Here is a 20,920-nt window from a genome sequence, read left to right on the forward strand (position 1 = left end):
GTTATGTGCATATTGCGTATCTATGTTTTTTTCTACCCCAAAAGAACGATGGGATATTAATAATAGCCACACAGGTATTGCAGTTATCAGAAACGAAGGCGCTGTACCTCTACTGAATCGTGTTCACTGAGTGTTCAGTTTTCAAATTATGATGCCATCACGCCTAAACTGTTATGTATAAAATGGTGAGTACATATCCTTCAGAAAGGGTAAGCAAAACACTTCAAGATCTAATTCAATTCTGATCAAGAGAAACCCGCAAATATGCATAGCTGCATCTGAATAGCTTCTCGTTGCATACTTTCTGGAGCAAATTTGTGTTACTTGTAATATAATTAAATTTCGAGAAGGTCACTTTAGAATCAGAGGATATATATTTCTTAGTTCACAACCATCTAAAGGAAAAATCAAACGTTTAAGAGGGAATATGACGATATCCGACAAAAATATGCTCTCGAGCATCATGTCACGGTCTTAGTTTCTCTCTTTTCATTGTGAATAGTGATACTTCAGCTCAGTCACTAACTTATGGTGCTATCACTGCTGAACTGTCAGATATGAAATAGTGAGTACATATCCTTTAGACAGAGAAAGCAGAACACTTCATCTACTAAATTCTGATTAAGGAATTATGCACTCATGCTAAATTTACGTTAACGCAGAAGTATCAGTATCTGCCAGTTCTGAACACTGACCTCAGACTAAAAAAAATAAGGCTTTTTAACATCTTCGGTACATGGACGATCTGCATGCGCGAATAAAACGGAAAGGGAGGCGGCAACCAGCCAACCTATTATTGAGAAAGATGTTTTGATCGCAAACTGAGCGGTCAAAACGTGTTGAGCAGATCCTGGATTATGAGGTTTGCGTAGGGTGGTGTGCAATTGTTTTACGGCAAGTAAAGCATAACCCAAAGGAATATTAACTGAGTACTTCACTTTATGAAGAAGTCATCCATGATAGAAGTGACGTTTAAGCTCACAAATTCTTCTTATTGTGATCATTGTTAACTATGTTGTGATGTTTGATTCGCGTCACATTTTCGTGACACATTTTTTTTTATTTCATGCCATCCCCTAGTCCCTGCGTAGTGACGTACTGCAAATTTTACTTCGAATATTTGACGGGGGCAATCCTTGTAATTTGAGGGACATCTGACGGTTGAGAAGATCGCTTGAGAATCAGAAGAGATATATTTCTTAGTTCAAAATCATCTAAAGAATAAAGGCGACCGTTTAGAAGAAGGAATATGACACTATCTGACAACAAAGAGCTTATTTTAAAGCATCTCGTGATTCATCCGTCGACACCTTAAATCATAATTCTTAATGCTTCAAATGCTTTATCAGCTATCGGGATCTTCGATCAACTCCTGAGTTCCCCTTGTATTCTGAAGGAAAAGAACCCGTTCTGTTTGCATCTGAGGTGATCAGTAGGTTTTTTTTTATTTATTGTACTAGCAAACCCCGGTGATGTTTTGGAACGTATCACCTGAAACTCGGAGGCCCGGAGGTTAATCTCTTGCCACAGCCACGCGAGCTGTCATTGACTCAGTGCTAAAATAGGGAATTTTGGAGCAAGAAGTCGTCCGAGAATGGTTATTAATTTCTTTCGATGGAGTTTCTTAAGAGAAGGCACAAAAAGCTGATAATTGCTCCTTGATCGTTCTTGCAATTTACAAACTTCTCGAAAGGTCCGAAAGGCTTTATAAGTGGGAAGACTGATTTCCAGTGTACGTCAACGGACAGGTCGTGACTCAGTTTAAGACGATTAAAACACATCGAGGGAAAACGACGCATAAAAGCAAAAGAGTATTTCTTAATTGGACTTCATGCTTGAAACAAAACATTTTACAGGCGTTTAAGGTAAAGGTTACCGTTGTAAAAGTGATCTGGTGCCTAACAAGATTTCACGATTTCACGAGCCTGCATGCTGTAAAGCATGCAGTGCTATTTGACCGTCTGGCGTGGTGAGAATTTAAATTCCGTACCCTAACAATTTTGGCACTGCGTTCAGTCAAAATAAAGTAAATCCAGTCGATCGCTGGGCAATTATAACTCAGCTTTTTTGGCAAGTAATAACATGGCTCGCAAAAAGAAGTAAAAATGGCATTTCCGAAGCCTACAAAGTTCTTCTTGTAATGATTGAGATGTTTGATTCGCGCGTCACATGTGACCCAGTTTGTTCGTTTGAGGGTGTCTCGAAACTTCAGACCTCGACCTCGAAACTTCAGACCCCTTGAAAAGTGATTGAGAACTATGTTTCAACGCAGTTCAAAAAAGAAAAGTGATCGAGATTTATGTTTTAACGCAGTGAATGAATATTAACTGCCTATCTGCACTAGCCACAAATTTTCTGTCATCACCGACACTGTATAAGTGCGAATGGTTTCTCGCGACGTGACAGTTCTTCCAAGCCGACAAATTTTCCGACGCGCCGCCAACAAAATTTGTCCCGTTGGCAAAATCGACTAAATAAGCAAAATCATGATAAACTTGTCCATCATTTTTCGTAAACGCTAACACCCGTGTGGTAATTGAACTGATTTCAGTTTACCAAATGATTGCAGTGATTGTCTTTCGTTGCGAAACTCGCGAAGTTTACAATTTCAGACAAATTAAGATGAATCCCGGTAATTGGAGTTTGAATCCATGCGAAATTTAAAGGGGTCTGAAGTTTTACGAAAGCCGAGAAGGGACTTCAGACTTCCGACTTCAGACTTCCGACTTCAGACTTCAGACTTCAGACTTCAGACTTCAGACTTCAGACTTCAGACTCCAGACTTCAGACTTCAGACTTCAGACTTCAGACTTCAGACTTCGCTCCCTGGGCCCCAGTCCTCCAAGTTTTGTTAATTTTTAACTATTTCAATGTTAATGTTTCTTTCGATTTCTGTTAAAGGACACAAGTACAGCTGATATGCTTAATTGAGTAAGGAGGAGTATTAGGAAAGTCTACTGAGGTGTTATTTCATCGACCGTCACATAAGTTACTTAAATTGGCGTCGAGATCAGTCAAGATGTTGATTGATCTGGTTTAAAAATACCGCCATGTTGAACTTCATTTCTCGGGATTTCCCCGCCCTTCCTCTTCTCCTCGTTTTGCCAGCCTTGAAGAAGGCATAGTTGAACAACATGTTTTGACGAGTTTGGAATCCATGCAAACCATGTAACCATTGGAATCCATGTAAGCTTCAACTATGACCAGTCAAGCACATAAGGAGAATTAAGATAGGGTGTAGAAGAGCCTGGAGTGATCCTTATTCAGCAATCTTAACCAGCCCTACAGAGGTCAAAAAAAGTAAAAGTCAAAATAGCTTACATTTCAGGTTCTGCTTAAGTATTGTATGATGTACAAACTAGCTTGTAATTGTGATAGAAGTCGTAAATCTCGTAACAAAACTGAGACATGATCGAAAACTAAGAAAAAAGACTCAGAATCACAGAGGATGAGCTTTTGTTGATTTATGTTGTATTTCAGTTACTTGCAATTGGGAGTAGAGATACAGGATGGTTGCCATTTACATGAAAATTTTAGAGGCCCTCGTCGAAAAAAAAACTGGGCGGTTGTCGATCCATAATTTTCGTTATGCTATTGTTGAGATTTTTAGTTACAATATCCATAGATTCCGTAACTGACCATTCAACATTTGCATCATCGTAAGTAACACTAACAACGTTATATTCCGTTACAGTGGCAAGCTTTCATTAATTCTAGTTACGACAAGTTATTCTTAACGTTATCCTAAATAAAAAGTAGTTGAAATGTCTTGGTTACAGGGCATGAAAATGTTACATACAGATAACATAATATTAATAATAAAACTGTTGCTTTATCTTAACTTGTTCTATGCTTTTCCTACACGAGTCAACTCAAGACGAGGTTCTAAAGCTGATAAAATGCGGTGAAAGAAAACCGCAACTGTCAGATTAAGTGATCCAGTTTAAGGAATTGGATAATCTCAGAGTATAGTTTAAGAGCCTCGCGTTCATTTAAAGGTGGAGAATAATCTGGTTTGATCAATTTCACTAACTCTTCTATATCCTCGTTATGGTCGACCTAATTCTCAGCATACATCTCTGTGCACATATTTACATCGTCGATGTTGACATTTACCAAGTAGTTGTGCGTTCCATAGATTTCGGGTGTAAAAACCATGACGTCTGGTTTTCCACCCTCCACTTCCAGTCGTTATTGTCGCTGAATGTTACGCGTATTCCACAACTCTGTTACAAGATATAATTCCTGGCGAAGGATAGGCAAGAAAAAAAATCTGAGACATGGTACAAACCACAATCACGGAGGTCTTTAAATAAGTTTATCCACCATCCCTCTCCACCCTCTCGAAATTTAGACCACCAAGCTTCTATGCGTTGATTTCCGGTGCTTTTTCCTTCGATGAAACTTCCACTTCCAGAAAAATGGTCATCGTCATGCCAACGAAAAAGTTGTTGAAGAGTGCCAATGATTGTGTTTTCGGTTCCCCTGTCACAGCGCATCCTTCTTGGAAACCCTCCAAGTTGTAGAATAGCATTTAGGTAGTTTGAGGCGATAACACTGGGATTTTTGTTCGTGGAACCGACTTCTAACCAAAGAATTCGCCTTGAGAAGCCGTCTACTGCGCCATGAACGAAAAAGCCAAAGGGCGCAAGCTTATCCCATCCGTCAACATGCCATAAGAAGTTTGGCTCTGGGGTGACGTATCTTCGTCTCTTTAGCCTACGTCTTTGACGACGCTCCACTCCTTCAGGGTCTAAAACCGGAAGGGATTTCATAACAGTATCTCTTCTTACTTGTAAATTGTACTTTCGCCTTAAGCGCCTCGTCAGTTGACGATAGCCCAGAAAGGAACCACACGAGTTCTCCAATTCTTCCAGAATAGCAGCCACTATTCGCTCAAGGGGCGATTCGTTGTTGTATCTCGCCCTTTTAAGTCCCAAACGTTGTAAAATTCGTTTTAAAGTACGCACTGATAGTACTATGCCATGTTGTAAAGCTAAAAAGCCAGTAATTTCAGCATTGGTAAATCCTTCAGAGAAGTAGCGTCTGACTCCATTCTCTCTCTCAAAGCCGGAGTGTTTGTTTAGAGCAGGTGTGTAGACAGGTAAAGCTCTCTGCACTAGACATAGCGTGTTTAGAAGGAAGATAAGATGAAGCAACCTGTTTCAGAACATGGTTAACGTTAATTAAAGTACCATTCACTCGCGTCTTAAATAGAATGATTAAAACAAGTAAGGATCAGGGACTCTTCACTTACCGAAACATGATGACGCACACTGACGGATTCCAAATGTTTTTTTCACGTTTGGAAGACTGAGGACAATTCTGAAGTGTGAAGTCTAATTTTGTGAACTGTGAAGGCTTAAATCTTCAACTCTCCAGTCACCTTTATTAAGTCTGAAGTCTGAAGTACGAAATCCTTTCTCAGCTTTCGTAGAAGTTTCGACATGTCGAACTTCAGACCTCGAAACTTCATACCCCTTGACCTCTTGAAAAAAAATTGAAATTGTAAACGCAGTTCTACATGAATGGATATCTATTTACGATAACTATCGTGACTAACCCCAAGTGTCAAGTCACGCAACAATCCCGCGTTGATAATTGGAGACAGCCAGGTAAAAGGTTTCCTATATTTTTATTCAAAACAAAAACGAGAACGACAAGAACAATGGCAAAATTATTTCACTTTCTCGGGTGCAATCTCTGAAAAAAGGAAAACATGAACTCCCCGGACAGTGCAACGATCGATGTCCTACATGTTAAGTACCAGAATAATACGTTTTCTGTAAACTTATCTTCTTTAATCTTCTTTAATGGTTATACTCCTAAATCAGTGAGAACTATACTATGGACCCCTCGGAAATATCTGATAACTTAGATCCGATATTTCAAGTCGCGAGAAACCATTCGCACTTATACAGTGTCAGTGATAACAGAATATTTGTCGCTAGAGCGGATGGGCCCTAAATATTCATTCACTGTGTTAAAACAAAAATCTCAATCACTTTTTTTTTTTTTTAACTGCGTTGAAACATAAATCTCAATCACTTTTCAAGGGGTCTGAAGTTTCGAGGTCTGATGTCTGAGGTCTGAAGTTTCGAGACACCCGTTAGTTTAATATATTTTTTTTTCTGTTTGATTTAATGCCAACTCTGAGTTGCATAATTGCATGCCGAATATATTTGATTTGTGGCATATTTAACGGTTGGGATGATCACCTGAGAATGAGAGAAGATATATATTTCTTAGTTATATCATCTAAAGAATAAAATCAAACGCTTTTAAGAAGGAATATGACGCTATACGACAGCAATGTGCTTCTCAAGCATCTAGCTCTCGTGTTATCTGTCACCACTTTCGGTCATCATCCTTCCTATTTAATGGTGCGCATACCTAACTAGGTCTAACTAAATTAGTTTGCCTCTTTCTCATCGGGATCATTGTTCAAAAATTCCTTGTAAATTTTTTAAGGATGAAGAACGCTTAGTGCTCTGAGCTGATCACCAGGCTTCATTTACCATCTTAAAATCAAAACTCTGTGATAATGAAAGGAAACCCCCATCCTCAGAGACCCAGGGGCTGTGAGTCGATTTCAAATTAGGGCGGAGGAGCCTCTGGGGACATTGTCTTATTACAAGACTAGTTCCAAACGGTCGCAGTCGTTCTGGCATCTGATTGGTGCCAGAAAATCTTTGTGTTTTTCTGCCCAATCAAAGTGAAGTATGCTTTAGAGTCCTTTCGTGTGTTTTAACACGAACATGTACAAGAAGCTCAGTTGCTCGCCATGTTTGTTTGGGCGACGATATGGTGGCCTACAACTGTCACATCAAATTAAAATCACTCACATCAAATTAAGATCACTCACATCAAAATAAAGTTACTCACATTAAATTGAAATCACTCACATCAAATACAAATCGGTGACATCAAATTCAAATCGCTCACATCAAATACAAATCGCTCACATCAAATACAAATCGCTCACATCAAATTCAAATCGCTCACATCAAATTCAAATCGCTCACATCAAATTCAAATCGCTCACATCAAATACAAATCGTTACATCAGGTGGTCAGCGGCTAAGTCAATGAGTGCTATCCCTAATGTTTACTCGGTCTTCCACTTTACCCACAGGTGGCCCAAGCTCTGTCACAGGCTCTTTCATAGTGAATAATTAAAGAGTTTGTATAGTGGTTTAGTTGGACTTGCTTTTGAGCTCCGTAAATGTAAAGTTGTGTGAAATGATCAAAGAAATAAAGTCTTACCTTCGTAGAGAGTAGTCTGTGTTGTTCTCCTCGCGATTTGAGGTCGTTGTGATGTGTTTTAGCTTGACGCCCTAAATTACCGTGCATAAACTACGGGAAGGTCGGAAACTTCTGTTGACACATGCTCGCCAAAATCGCTCGAAAACAACACTTAAATACTTTCCCTCGAGTCAAGACTCGGCAGCACGAAAGCCAAATAGTTGCCCTTGAAGTTCATGGAAAAAAATCCCACAAAAGTCGGTTTGTCGAGCAACCAATCCACCGGGAATTTCAAATTAGCGGCCGTTCGGAATTCTTCTAATGCGTGGAAGGAACTTCTTGTGCAGCTTAGAGACCGTTAATGCGCGGTCAACCTGGAACCTAGTCAAATCTCTCTCAACGGGTCCTCCCCATAGTCTTCTAACACCAACTCTTCACACATACTAAGGTACCCCGAGTAAACTCACGGACTTGACTAGATCGTCGATACTGTCCATCTTCACTGTTTTCAATGGATTTTTACAAATATCCTCTTACCAGGGTAGATGGGGGTAAACGTGGTAGAACATGGGTTAACTAGGGTAGATGAGGGTGAACGTGGTAGAACATGGATTAACTAGGGTAGATGAGGGTGAACGTGGTAGAACATGGCTAAACAAGGGTAGATGGGGGTAAACGTGGTAGAACATGGGTTAACTAGGGTAGATGAGGGTGAACGTGGTAGAACATTGGTAAACAAGGGTAGATGGGGGTAAACGTGATAGAACATGGGTTAACTAGGGTAGATGAGGGTGAACGTGGTAGAACATGGCTAAACAAGGGTAGATCGGGGTAAACGCGGTAGAACATGGGTTAACCAGGGTAGATGAGCGTGAACGTGTCAGAACATGGTTAATCAAGGATATATGTGGGTGAACGTAGTAGAACATTGGTAAATTAGGGTAGATGTGGGTTAATGAGGGAGAACAAAGGTAACTGATAGAAGAAGGTTATATAGGACATATCGTGCTACATACATGAAGGTAATAATACTTAGTATTAAGATGCATTAGTTATTGGGACATGATATGGACCTAACATGAACGCTTTACCCCGAGTACACATTAGGGATAGCATTCATTGACCTAGCCGCTGACCAACTGATGTAACGATTTGTATTTGATGTGAGCGATTTGAATTTGATGTGAGCGATTTGAATTTGATGTGAGCGATTTGAATTTGATGTGAGCGATTTGTATTTGATGTGAGTGATTTTGATTTGATGTGAGTGATTTCAATTTAATGTGAGTAACTTTATTTTGATGTGAGTGATCTTACTTTGTGACTTTAATTTGATGTGACAGTTGTAGGCCACCGTACGACGAAGCTTTGCTCGAGTTGAAAGGTTTCAGTCTTAGCACACAATGTAAGAGAAATCGATCAGATTGTCCGCGGAAATCTTACCGGAAATCATACTGAATACTTTCGCAGCTATACATACCTACATACATACATACATACATACTTTATTGACTTTCCCCAAAAGAGGCTTTTCAAAGACGATATACAGGAGTTACTAATCACAAATAAGAATAACAAAAAAAGAAACTAACAGGTTTAGTTTATATATTAACAAAACTTTACCGCGCTTTATCATTGAAATTCTGATGGTACCCAAGTTACATTTTGAGAAAACCAGTGATTTTTTTCCTTTTATAGTGTACGTTTTTGACCACTCACAGAATTCCTCGTAGTACCCGATTTGAAACTTTAACTCAACTACAGCGTCTTCAGCAGATGACTGCTAGAAAACGTCATAACACATTAGTCTCGTTTGATTTACGATAAATTTTCCTCATTTCTTCGTTTTCTACCTGCAAGCGCTCATTTTCCTGGCGAAGTCTATTCAACTGATTCGGCGAGCAATATATAGTCGCTCGGTTTAGAGTCCTCGTCCACGTCCACACTGTGATCGCCGTTTAAAGCCCCTGAAAGTTCTTCCGTCATGATTACGAGAGAACGTGTTTAAAGTATGCGAGGTTCGCATAAAACATAATGGCTGCCGGCGTTAATATGTCGCTTTAAACGTTAGATCAAATGTAACGTAGATGAGAACGATCCTTCGCAGTAAAGCACTATTTGAGCAATAGTGAAAATCAGACCTGAAAAAAATTTCAGGCCTGTACGGGATTCGAACCACTGACCTCTGCGATACTAGTGCAGCGCTCTACCAATTGAGCTAACAAGCCAACTGGGAGCAGCCCATCAAATTAATTCGATATAAACCCGTAGATGATAAATCAAACAACAACAAACATATGAAACATATGTGTGAACTGCGGTTATGAGACGTATATGAGAACGATCCTTCGCAGTAAAGCACTATTTGAGCAATAGTGGTCTGAGCAATCAGGTCTGATTTTCACTATTGCTCAAATAGTGCTTTACTGCGAAGGATCGTTCTCATATACGTCTCATAACCGCAGTTCACACATATGTTTCATATGTTTGTTGTTGTTTGATTTATCATCTACGGGTTTATATCGAATTAATTTGATGGGCTGCTCCCAGTTGGCTTGTTAGCTCAATTGGTAGAGCGCTGCACTAGTATCGCAGAGGTCAGTGGTTCGAATCCCGTACAGGCCTGAAATTTTTTTCAGGTCTGATTTTCACTATTGCTCAAATAGTGCTTTACTGCGAAGGATCGTTCTCATATACGTCTCAAAACCGCAGTTCACACATATGTTTCATATGTTTGTTGTTATCAGATGTAAACTTAAATCTTTCTAAATTTCTCGTATAATTTGCTGTGACTGAAACTTTGCCAATCCCGTGAAGTTATTTTGTCTTACGGGCCACGTATGTCGAGCAACTGTAGCTTTCTGTGCTCGCTAAAATCTAATCTCCTTCGGCTAGTTGTTTAGGTACGGTTCTGGGGTTTTTTACGACAATGAATAATCCGAGTGAAGATGTTTCAGACCGTTGTCGAGTATGCTCTTTCGTTTTTGTCAACACTAAGAGAAAAAGAAATCTTAATGGCGAGGTCTTCTGCAGGCAGTTTGCGAGACTTGTCGCTATAGAATTGAAACATCATGGAAACGTAATTGTAAGCTTAAGTCTCCAGCCGTCATCCCTGCTGAAGCATCTATGAAGAGGATACATCCCCTTTCTCCAGTAACGTACATCGAGTCAAGAGGACGAGCAAAGGGCCTCCAATTTCAACAAAAACAAGGGCTTTCGAATCCCATTTGAAATTTTGCTAATAAGTCACAAGCCACCATCCTTGGTAGTGTCAGATACCAACAAAGAGGTATCGGTAAAAATTTCCCGTGAGCAGAGTACCCAAGAAAATCAAATTGTTGCTGTTTCCCAGTTTCTACTAAAGGAGCATTTGTCAAGGTATCCACAGATGCAATACAACCTATGTTGAAAAAAAGAGAAAAGCTAAGCGTGGAAACTTAATTGTTTATTAGATGTGGGTAGATGACCCCGTACTAAGCTAACATTTTACAGTGAGTCATTATAGTACCTAAATAAATAGCCAAATAAAAATAGTTGCCATTACTATTCAATAACTTGTGTTTTCAATTGAAGATGAGAGAAATACAAATGCAGACACACCCCTACCCCGAAAGCACCTCTGAAAACTTGATAAAATCCTAATACCAGCCCTGCCTATAGATGTGTACAGTTCTAATAAGGTTTATGGTTAATTTCCTTTCTGAATGTTTCCGTAAATAATATATTTAATAACCTTACTTATCTTTTACATTCAGATAATTGTTCATTACCCTCAAAAAACCATTTCAAAAGAACTGCCAACAAATTTGCAAAGGTTGGTAATTGCTCTTTGCAAGGCTAAGACCACATCAGTGACGCGTGCGAGAGAGCCGGCAGCGTGAGGATAACCTCGTTGCGAGGGTCGTCTCCCCTTTTTTTCCCTCGAGAAAGTTAGGAAGAGAGAGGAAGTGCCGAGGTTGGCGTGAAGATTCTCTTAGTGCGTGGGAATATTTGTATATCGCTCGTCAAAAAAAGAAATTTAATTTTAATTTAGTTTAAAAACCGTTGTTTTAATTGCATTGAGCCGGATCGAGTCACTCGACAACCCCTCTCGCTTTTCGGTATTCATAATAATGATAATATGAAAGACACTTGAGCAAAACAGATCTCTTAATCAAGAAATTCCTAAATGTCCCAGGTGACAATGATATGGCGGTTACCTTTAAGGAAGGATAAGATCATCATCAGTCAGTGAAGACAACTGAACAGCAACAGCTTAAACACTTTGTCCATATGGTAACCACACAATGTCAACCTTGGGGGAAAACTAAAGAGGCTCCACTGTTTGTAGTTTTACTTGTTGACGTAGCTATGTCCTCTTCTATACGGATCCATGCGTTTTAAGTGTAAAAAAAAAAAAAAAAAAAAAAATTCTAAGCTCTCCTTCCATAAAAACAGCCGCGATCAGAGAAGGACACTGACCAAGACAAATTATGTGGTATTTAACTTTTAGCGCGAAGGTGTAATCTTTTTCCTTTTACAAGATCAACGTTAGTAGTGAAAAATGTTTCAATCAATTCGGTTCTTAAAACTTTTTTTCCCGTCTAATTTTCCCACCGAATTTGAGATGGTGGTTGAACTGGGCGGTTTTATTTTTAAACATCGTCTGGACAGTTACGATAGGACATTTGGTATATATTTGGACATCTATGTAAGGACGGTTACATCAACCAATCACTTTAATAATACTTAACTTAATCCACCGATCACAGAGTTGATAACAGTAACGATAGCAATGACATACCATCCTACCATCTAAAGCTGGATATTTCCGACGATAGCGATAGGAAGCTGTTTCTTGAGCTTTTCACTTTGTATTTCTCAAAGATTGTAATCATACATTGTTTAAAGATTGTGATTAACAAGCCTTTCTTCTAATAAATACATTTTATTTTTTCTCGTAAATTGAAATGGTTTTAATTAATTAGTTGTTAATAGGTTTTCGTGTCGTTAGTTTTGATCTGTAATCATAATCGTGATTGACAAATCGGACTCCCATTTCGCGGTCATTTGGTTAATCTCTGGTATGATTACAGCTGACTGGACTCCATACAGTAGTAGAAAATCTGTCATCATTAAAATTCTGAAATAAATTCTAGATTTCCAGAGATAACTGGTGAGGGACAAATTGGACTACCCATGGGTCATTTTTACAAACATCACATTTTAATGAGCAAGTGCAACCATGAAGGCCCTGCGAAAAATACTGAGGGGAACTTATCATGCATGAAAAATCTTATTCTTACACACTTAATGCAAGTAATTGGCAATTGATATTGGGACTCTTTGTAGTAGGTATTGAAGGTGTAATATGGTTTCTAAACAGGGTTAAAAATTAAAAGAATGGCACAACAATGAAGACATGGCTTCCTCAGCTTACTCCAAAGAGCAACTCAACTACTTCAGAATTTGTCATGTAGTCACGAATATCCTGCCGCACGGACTGCGATCCATTTTTAAACGGGAATGGGACAGTCGTTACCAGGCGACGTTGGGAGAATGGAAAGATAAACCTCAAAATGGACTGGACTTCTACAACGGGGAATCTCCCCGGAGCCGAACACGAAATGCTCGTTTGCTGGAAACGATAAGAAACGAAAACAGGGCGAAGTGGGATTGTACTACACTCTTTTTTGCAATCCTTTATTCTGATTCCATTGGCCACGGACTCGGTGCAGCAGTTCGCTCGAATGTCGATGATCTCAGAAAGTTTCGCAATGAAGAGTTCGCTCACATGCCACAAGGTCAGCTGTCCGATCTACAGTTCAGACTTACTGTCCGTAAAGTGGAGATCGCATTTCAGTCTCTTGGTCTCTCCACCACTGAAATTCAAAATATCTACAAGCAGAAAATATTTCCGACGAAGGAGTTTCAAAACGTTTTAAAAAACGTTCAGAGCCTTCATCAAGAACTGCGTGTAACCAATGTGAAACTACAAAGCTCTGAAGAAGAACGCCAGTTACTTGTAGAAGAACATCAGGAACTTCAACAAAAGTACCAACTCCTTGACGAACAACATGAAATCCGTGAGGAGCAGCACCGTATCCTCGAGGAGCAGTTCAACCGTGATGTTTCTTCATTCTGCATTCTTCCGCCCAAACCATCGCACGAAATCGCACCTCGCGAGAGCCAGGTTGAAAGAATAGCGAAAACGCTTGAACTACTAAGAAAAGCAAATGAAAATGGTTTGAGTTACTTATATATTTCGGGTAACCCCGGAAGTGGTAAATCTCAACTGGCCGGTCTAGTAGCTCAGAAATTCCACGCGGAAGCCAGCCAAGACCCCAATACCTCCACTTTCGTTATGACTTTGAACGCTGAAGGTTCAAAAACGCTCTTGGAATCGTACGCTTCATTGGCAAGACACATCAAGTGCCCCGAATACACTGTCCTGCACACCATTAACTCAACAGATATGCAGGTTGAAGAAAAAATCAACAGTCTAATGGATTTGATAGCAACCAAAATTCCTCTCTACGGATCGTGGCTCTTGGTGGTCGACAATGTTAGCAGTTTATGTGACGTACATGATTTTCTCCCTCGGTCTGGAAACCGCCAGTGGTCAAAAGGCCAGTTGCTTATCACAACACAGAACACTTCATCCATCCCCTCTGAAAGCTCCTTTGTCTCTCACATCTCAGTGAGCGAAGGCATGGTGCCTACAGATGCCTGCTGCTTTTTAGCGAAGGTTTCAGGGATTAGACAACAAGGAATGGAGGATGAAGTCGCAAAGATATTAGATTACCAGCCCCTCGCGCTGGCTAGTGCAGGTGTTTACGTTAAAAAGATTCGCGAAAGTCGAGTTAACAGAAACTTTGGATGGAAGGAATACTTAGAAAAGCTAGAAAGAGGTATGAAAGCCCTTACTGAAAAGGAACTGACAATAACCAACCCAAGTTACAGGAAGTCCATGACTGTGGCAACAAAGCTGGCCATTGAAAGAGCGATAAACAACGACACTGTTGTAAAAAGTGCATTTACACTCCTTTCTCTATGTTCTCAAAAGCCCTTGCATTTAGACATCGTTATTAATTACATTTTGAATGAAAAGAATGCGCAATTGGATAAAGAAGAAATTGCTCTTCAGATCCAAGGCTACTCACTTCTTATGTTCGAAGAAAGAGAAAATGGGATTTTTGTTAGTACGCATCAAGTTGTGCACGAGGCAAACAAATCTGTAATCAAAGAAAGTCGGGAGCTTGATGAACTTGTTCAAGTTATTGCACTAGTGATGTCATTCAAACAATTCGTAGACGCTCATTTGCCACAGACCTGGCGCGACCCAAACTTTAATCGTGACAGTGAGCATCTTGTTCCACACTTGATTACGATTGCTGCAGAAGTTGAAAATGCCTTCCTTCACAGAGATGATTGTCAAGTTATCAAGGAAGATGTTTTCAACTATTTCAAACTAATAGAAGCTTTCAGAAGGCTTGCAATAATTGGCTTTAATCACTGTGAATATTCAGCCGCAAAAGTCTACTCTGAAGCAGCTTTGAAACTGGCTGAAAAGGATCAGCTGAAAGAGAATTGCGAACCTGCCTTAGATAAGGAGCATTTGGACTGTGCTCTGAACATTCAGTTGAAGAAGCTTGGTCCCGAGCACCTTGATGTCGCGGATACTTACCATAACTTAGGTATGATAGAGAGTAAATTATGTAATCTGGAACAGGCGAAGGAATATCACGAAAAAGGGTTGGATATACGACGGAAAAATCTTGCACCCGAGCATGTTGATATGGCAAATTCATATCACCATTTGGCTGAGGTGCAACTTTTGTTGCATAACGTAGAACAGGCCAAGGAGCTATACGAACGTGCTTTAGACATCCAATTGAAGAATCTTGAACCTGATCATATTTATCTTGCGTTTTCTTACAACGGCTTGGGTGAATTACACCGTACATTGGGCGACTTGGAACAGGCCAAGGAGTATTTTGAACGTGCCTTAAACATTCGACTGAAAAAGCTCGGGTCCGAACATGTTCATGTCGCCCTTTGTTACATTGTGTTGGGAAATGTTGAACGTGAATTATGTAACCTTCAGAAGGCTAAGGAGTATTTGGACTGTGCTCTGAACATTCAGTTGAAGAAGCTTGGTCCCGAACACCTTCATGTCGCGAATACTTACCATGGCTTAGGTATGATAGAGAGTGAATTATGTAATCTGGAACAGGCGAAGGAATATCACGAAAAAGCATTGCATATATGGCGGAAAAAGCTCGGACCAGAGCATGTTGATGTCGCCGTTCGTTACTTTCAGTTGGGAAATGTTGAACGTGAATTATGTAACCTTCAGAAGGCTAAGGAGCATTTGGACTGTGCTCTGAACATTCAGTTGAAGAAGCTTGGTCCCGAGCACCTTGATGTCGCGTCTACTTACCATGAATTAGGAAAGATAGAGAGTGAATTATGTAATCTGGAACAGGCGAAGGAATATCACGAAAAAGCATTGGATATACGGCGGAAAAAGCTCGGACCAGAGCATGTTGATGTCGCGGCTAGTTACTTTCAGTTGGGAAATGTTGAACGTGAATTATGTAACCTTCAGAAGGCTAAGGAGCATTTGGACTGTGCTCTGAACATTCAGTTGAAGAAGCTTGGTCCCGAGCACCTTCATGTCGCGGATACTTACCATAACTTAGGTATGATAGAGAGTAAATTATGTAATCTGGAACAGGCGAAGGAATATCACGAAAAAGGGTTGGATATACGACGGAAAAATCTTGCACCCGAGCATGTTGATATGGCAAATTCATATCACCATTTGGCTAATGTGCAACTTTTGTTGCATAACGTAGAACAGGCCAAGGAGCTATACGAACGTGCTTTAGACATCCAATTGAAGAATCTTGAACCTGATCATATTTATCTTGCGTTTTCTTACACCAGCTTGGGTAATGTACATCGTGAATTGGGCGACTTGGAACAGGCCAAGGAGTATTTTGAACGTGCCTTAAACATTCGACTGAAAAAGCTCGGGTCCGAGCATGTTGATGTCGCGCTTAGCTACTTAAAGTTGGGAAATGTTGAACGTGAATTATGCAACTTTCAGAAGGCTAAGCAGCATTTGGACTGTGCGCTGAACATTCAGTTGAAGAAGCTTGGTCCCGAGCACCCTAATGTCGCGTCTACTTACCATGACTTAGGTGTGATAGAGAGTGAATTATGTAATCTGGAACAGGCGAAGGAATATCACGAAAAAGCATTGGATATACGGCGGAAAAAGCTCGGACCAGAGCATGTTGATGTCGCGGCTAGTTACTTTCAGTTGGGAAATGTTGAATGTGAATTATGTAACCTTCAGAAGGCTAAGGAGCATTTGGACTGTGCTCTGAACATTGAGTTGAAGAAGCTTGGTCCCGAGCACCTTGATGTCGCGTCTACTTACCATGAATTAGGAAAGATAGAGAGTGAATTATGTAATCTGGAACAGGCGAAGGAATATCACGAAAAAGCATTGGATATACGGCGGAAAAAGCTCGGACCAGAGCATGTTGATGTCGCGGTTAGTTACTTTCAGTTGGGAAAAGTTGAACGTGAATTATGTAACCTTCAGAAGGCTAAGGAGCATTTGGACTGTGCTCTGAACATTCAGTTGAAGAAGCTTGGTCCCGAGCACCTTAATGTCGCGTCTACTTACCATGACTTAGGTGTGATAGAGAGTGAATTATGTAATCTGGAACAGGCGAAGGAATATCACGAAAAAGCATTGGATATACGGCGGAAAAAGCTCGGACCAGAGCATGTTGATGTCGCCCTTTGTTACTTTAAGTTGGGAAATGTTGAACGTGAATTATGTAACCTTCAGAAGGCTAAGGAGCATTTGGACTGTGCTCTGAACATTCAGTTGAAGAAGCTTGGTCCCGAGCACCTTGATGTGGTGCATACTTACCATAGCTTAGGTGACGTAGAGGGTAATTTGGGTAGTCTAAAACAGGCCAAGGAATATCACGAAAAAGGGTTGGATATACGACGAAAACACCTTGCACCCGAGCATGTTGGTATGGCAAATTCATACCACCATTTGGGTAATGTGCAACTTTTGTTGGATAACATAGAAGAGGCCAAGGAGCTATACGAACTTGCTTTAGACATCCAATTGAAGAATCTTGAACCTGATCATATTTATCTTGCGTTTTCTTACAACGGCTTGGGTGATGTACACCGTGAATTGGGCGACTTGGAACAGGCCAAGAAGTATTTTGAACGTGCCTTAAACATTCGACTGAAAAAGCTTGGGCCCGAGCATGTTGATGTAAGGTATGGTCAGAATCAGTTGAGTAACGTACAGCTTGCCTTGGATGACGTGCAACACGGCACCGAATGTCAAGAACGTACTGTTGAGAAGGATCACTGTGCCTTTCTGGATGACAATCTTACTGTCTAGGCTTCGTAAGAAATTTAAAAGTAAATTTTCCAGAGAACTTTTTAAGCCGCATTCTAGGAGGGATTTAATGTAAAAAGCCAAGTGGCTGTCCCTATAAGTAAGAAAAGTCTTCGTAGAGCAAGTAAGTGTTTAATTTCCTCAAATGATAAGTCGTAGTTTCGTGCAGCTTTGCAAAAAATGCATTTGTACCTTTGCGTCTCTGTAAAACATTTTTCAGGAGATAACCATTGATGAAACGGATAGCCTTGGCGAAACAACTTAATGCAGGAAACTTGCGTGTAAATAACTGCCTTTTTTAACAGAGGTTCCTCCAAGAAATGACGAGACGTGTAAATAATTGATCTGATGTACTCTTCGATAGAATAAACATGATTATTACAATCATCTGTTGCGGTTATGACTGACTTTGATGCTAGGAACAATTCTTTTCTTGGAGGGGGTGGTTAGAGAAAAAACAAAAAAGCTATTGCCTGTAGGGTTTTACGTGCAAATATTTGTGTTAGCTTACATTTATGCATGCTTTTTAGAGCTAGTTAAACGCTACGGCTTGTTGGCGCGCGAATTTTTCAACGTATTCTCTAGCCCGAAGCTTTCGTTGCCGATCTTAGACTCTTAACTTGAGCTTCAGCGCCATCGTTACAGTCAGGAAAACATTTGTAAGTCTTTAAATTCTGTTTTGTATGTTCATAATCGCTCGGCCCTTCTTCTCGTGTATTTTTATTTATTTTCCTAGTCGAACCTCGCTGGATCACAAAACCTCAATAGGCTCCTCGAAGCTCTTCAATCGAGCGCGAGTTCGAAATTTTCTAGAGGTAGCATCGACAAGAACTGTAAGCTACATTGCCAATACTTCACAGGTAGAAGACTTTGATGAAAGGATAATCCGCACAACTCGAGGCGGAATTCTTCCTTCCACTGTAATTTTTCAATTGGTTAAGGTGGCTCACAATAGTTTTTAGGTTTTCTTGCACTTTTACATTTGAGGGATTCAATAAAACAAAATAATAATTTTTCTTACACTTTCTCGGTAACAGTTACTAGCTCAATCATCAGTGAACCAAAACATAATCACGTGGCGTCATCAGCTGTTACCATAGCAACAGCATATGGTTGTAAATAAGAGCCATCATGGAGCTTCTAACGCTAATAGCGCAAAAATTAACTCGGTGACCCCTATTTTTCTTAATTTTATCCAATTTTACATGGAGGTGGAAGCAATTATAGAGAGTTTAAAAAAAATCTCTAGAGCAGATTTTATGTAATTGCTAAAAACCGTAATTTTTGAGTGGCAATAAATCCGGTCCAGAGAATTTTTTTAAATTTTACCAGTACTTTTCTCTTAGTCCACACTACCCAATTTTAAAATAAAATAGTGGGGTCACCGGACTTGTTTTTTAAATAATTCACTTCGCGTCTAAAGAAAATCCACGCGCGTCTCGCGCGTTTCCAAAATCTGGCCTTTACAAGATCCCGCTTTTCGCATGCGCATACGTTGACCGCTGGTCAAAACCTTGATTTGTTTCGAAGAGTCACTCGCTCGATTTTCGGTCGAGTTTATCAGCTTAATTAGTCGTTCAAGTGGACCTGTAAATTATTTTTCAAGTGCCGTTAACAACCTTGCTTCGTTGCTACGTCTTGGAGAATTTCGGTTATTTAAATCTGGCTAATGTTACGCGAGGTACGTACATTGTCATCAAGCACCTCCAGAGGCACAACACGTGCTGGCCAGTTTCTGCAGTTTAAATGTGGTTAAATGGAAACACATGAAGTTACAAGTTACCAACAATGGAACCAAAGGAACTATTCTTCTTTCGGAAATGTTTCCTGAAAGTGGTTTGCAATGGCATCGAGAATACGCTTCGTTCGAGTGACACGAGGTTTCCTCGCTGTGTTTTGGGAAGGAGGCATGCTGAGGATCGCAAGCAGCCCCTTTGTTCCAAACTTTAAATATAACTCTTTGAGATGTGAATAGGAAAGCCCACTTCCTGCAATCTTCTGAGCCATTGATTGTTTTATTGCACCACTGTCGTCCCTGGGGTCGAAAAGTCTTCCGCTGAATGTCTGAAGAATTTCATGGCGTCGATCCAAATACGTCATGCTGGCAATTGCTTGTTCAACACCAATAACTCCAGAACAATTCACGAGTTTTTCCTTGTTCAGTTGAAGTGTAGAATGAAACAGAATTTCTTCAAGTGCCTTAACGTCCTCCAAGGCATCGTGGGCTTCAAATTCTTCATTAAAGAGGTGTGAGTAAAGTGCTGATTGGTTTGATTTGCAAGATGCCGATTCACTGAGTTGCAATGCCGGGTGTTTATCTTTCCAAAAGATGTTTGACAAGGATTTGACTGTCGCCAAAATAAACATTCAGGTTGCTTAGTTTGCTGCGAAAATTTTTGTCGCTTCTCCGGAGAAGTATTGGAGTGTCAAATGTTGATGAATTATGACCTATTAGAACTATACAAGTTTCCTTCTGGGATGAACATTTTACTTGACTAAGAAAGGTGTGAAACTCCAGAAGCGCTTTATCAAGAGAGACAGTTTCCACTGGTTGGTTTTCTTTCAATAATTTTCTGATTCCATTGATATTTTGAACAGATAGTTTGTTCACTCGTGAAGCTCCAGTACTCACATTTCCTGTTGGTAGAATGTACTTTGAAAACACTTGATTTTCATGAATGGCGGACAGCTGACAGAGGTCTGCATTTTTCCCGGTGCAGGTAGTCTCAGTGTCAAAAACAACGAAAGTGTAAGTTTGTTTTAGATCATAAGTCAGTTTTGGCAGATCAGGTTGAGCATAGTAGGATGGTGCTAGTTTTTTATACTCATGAAGCTCATTATCAGAAATGTTTTCCAAAAGATGTTCAATGTGAGTGTGAGTTCTTGGTGAAGGCTGATTGACACTTGTATCCAGATTCAAAGCAACTGCAATTTCATAAGTTTTCCCCTCCTTAGCTTCTTTTTGACTATTTTGACTGGATTTCTGACCCTGTAATTGATTTCTCCTATACTTGAAATTTTTTGTAGTCTTCCGGTTTTTGTCACAACACTTTTTTGTCCATCACATCTTCATGTGATGTACAAAAATAGCCGGGTTCGATATTCAGTATCTCTAATGCTGCACTTACATAGCCATAGCCAAGATTTCTTTGGGCCACACCACAGGCTACTCTAAAGTCATTGCTTGCACTTCCTCCGTAATACCGGATTTTTGGGTTTTTTGTTGCTATGGTATTATTAAGACTTTCA

General features: G+C 40.1%; 1 protein-coding gene and 1 pseudogene across 1 annotated transcript; one reads left to right on the forward strand and one right to left on the reverse strand.

The window, feature by feature from the left end:
* Positions 1 to 64: 64 nt before the first annotated feature.
* Positions 65 to 18,058, forward strand: LOC148722858 (uncharacterized). The gene is made up of 2 exons (XM_088733396.1): positions 65 to 185; positions 12,611 to 18,058. Exon 2 carries the CDS (start codon positions 12,647 to 12,649, stop codon positions 17,672 to 17,674), a length of 5,028 nt encoding a protein of 1,675 aa, XP_088589522.1. The 5' UTR covers positions 65 to 185; positions 12,611 to 12,646; the 3' UTR covers positions 17,675 to 18,058.
* A 2,674-nt stretch (positions 18,059 to 20,732) lies between these two features.
* The window catches only part of LOC148722859 (uncharacterized), a 1,260-nt pseudogene continuing 1,072 nt past the window's right edge, over positions 20,733 to 20,920 (reverse strand).

The sequence above is a fragment of the Stylophora pistillata genome, chromosome 9, assembly GCF_964205215.1.
Source record: "Stylophora pistillata chromosome 9, jaStyPist1.2, whole genome shotgun sequence".
Lineage (NCBI taxonomy): Eukaryota > Metazoa > Cnidaria > Anthozoa > Scleractinia > Pocilloporidae > Stylophora > Stylophora pistillata.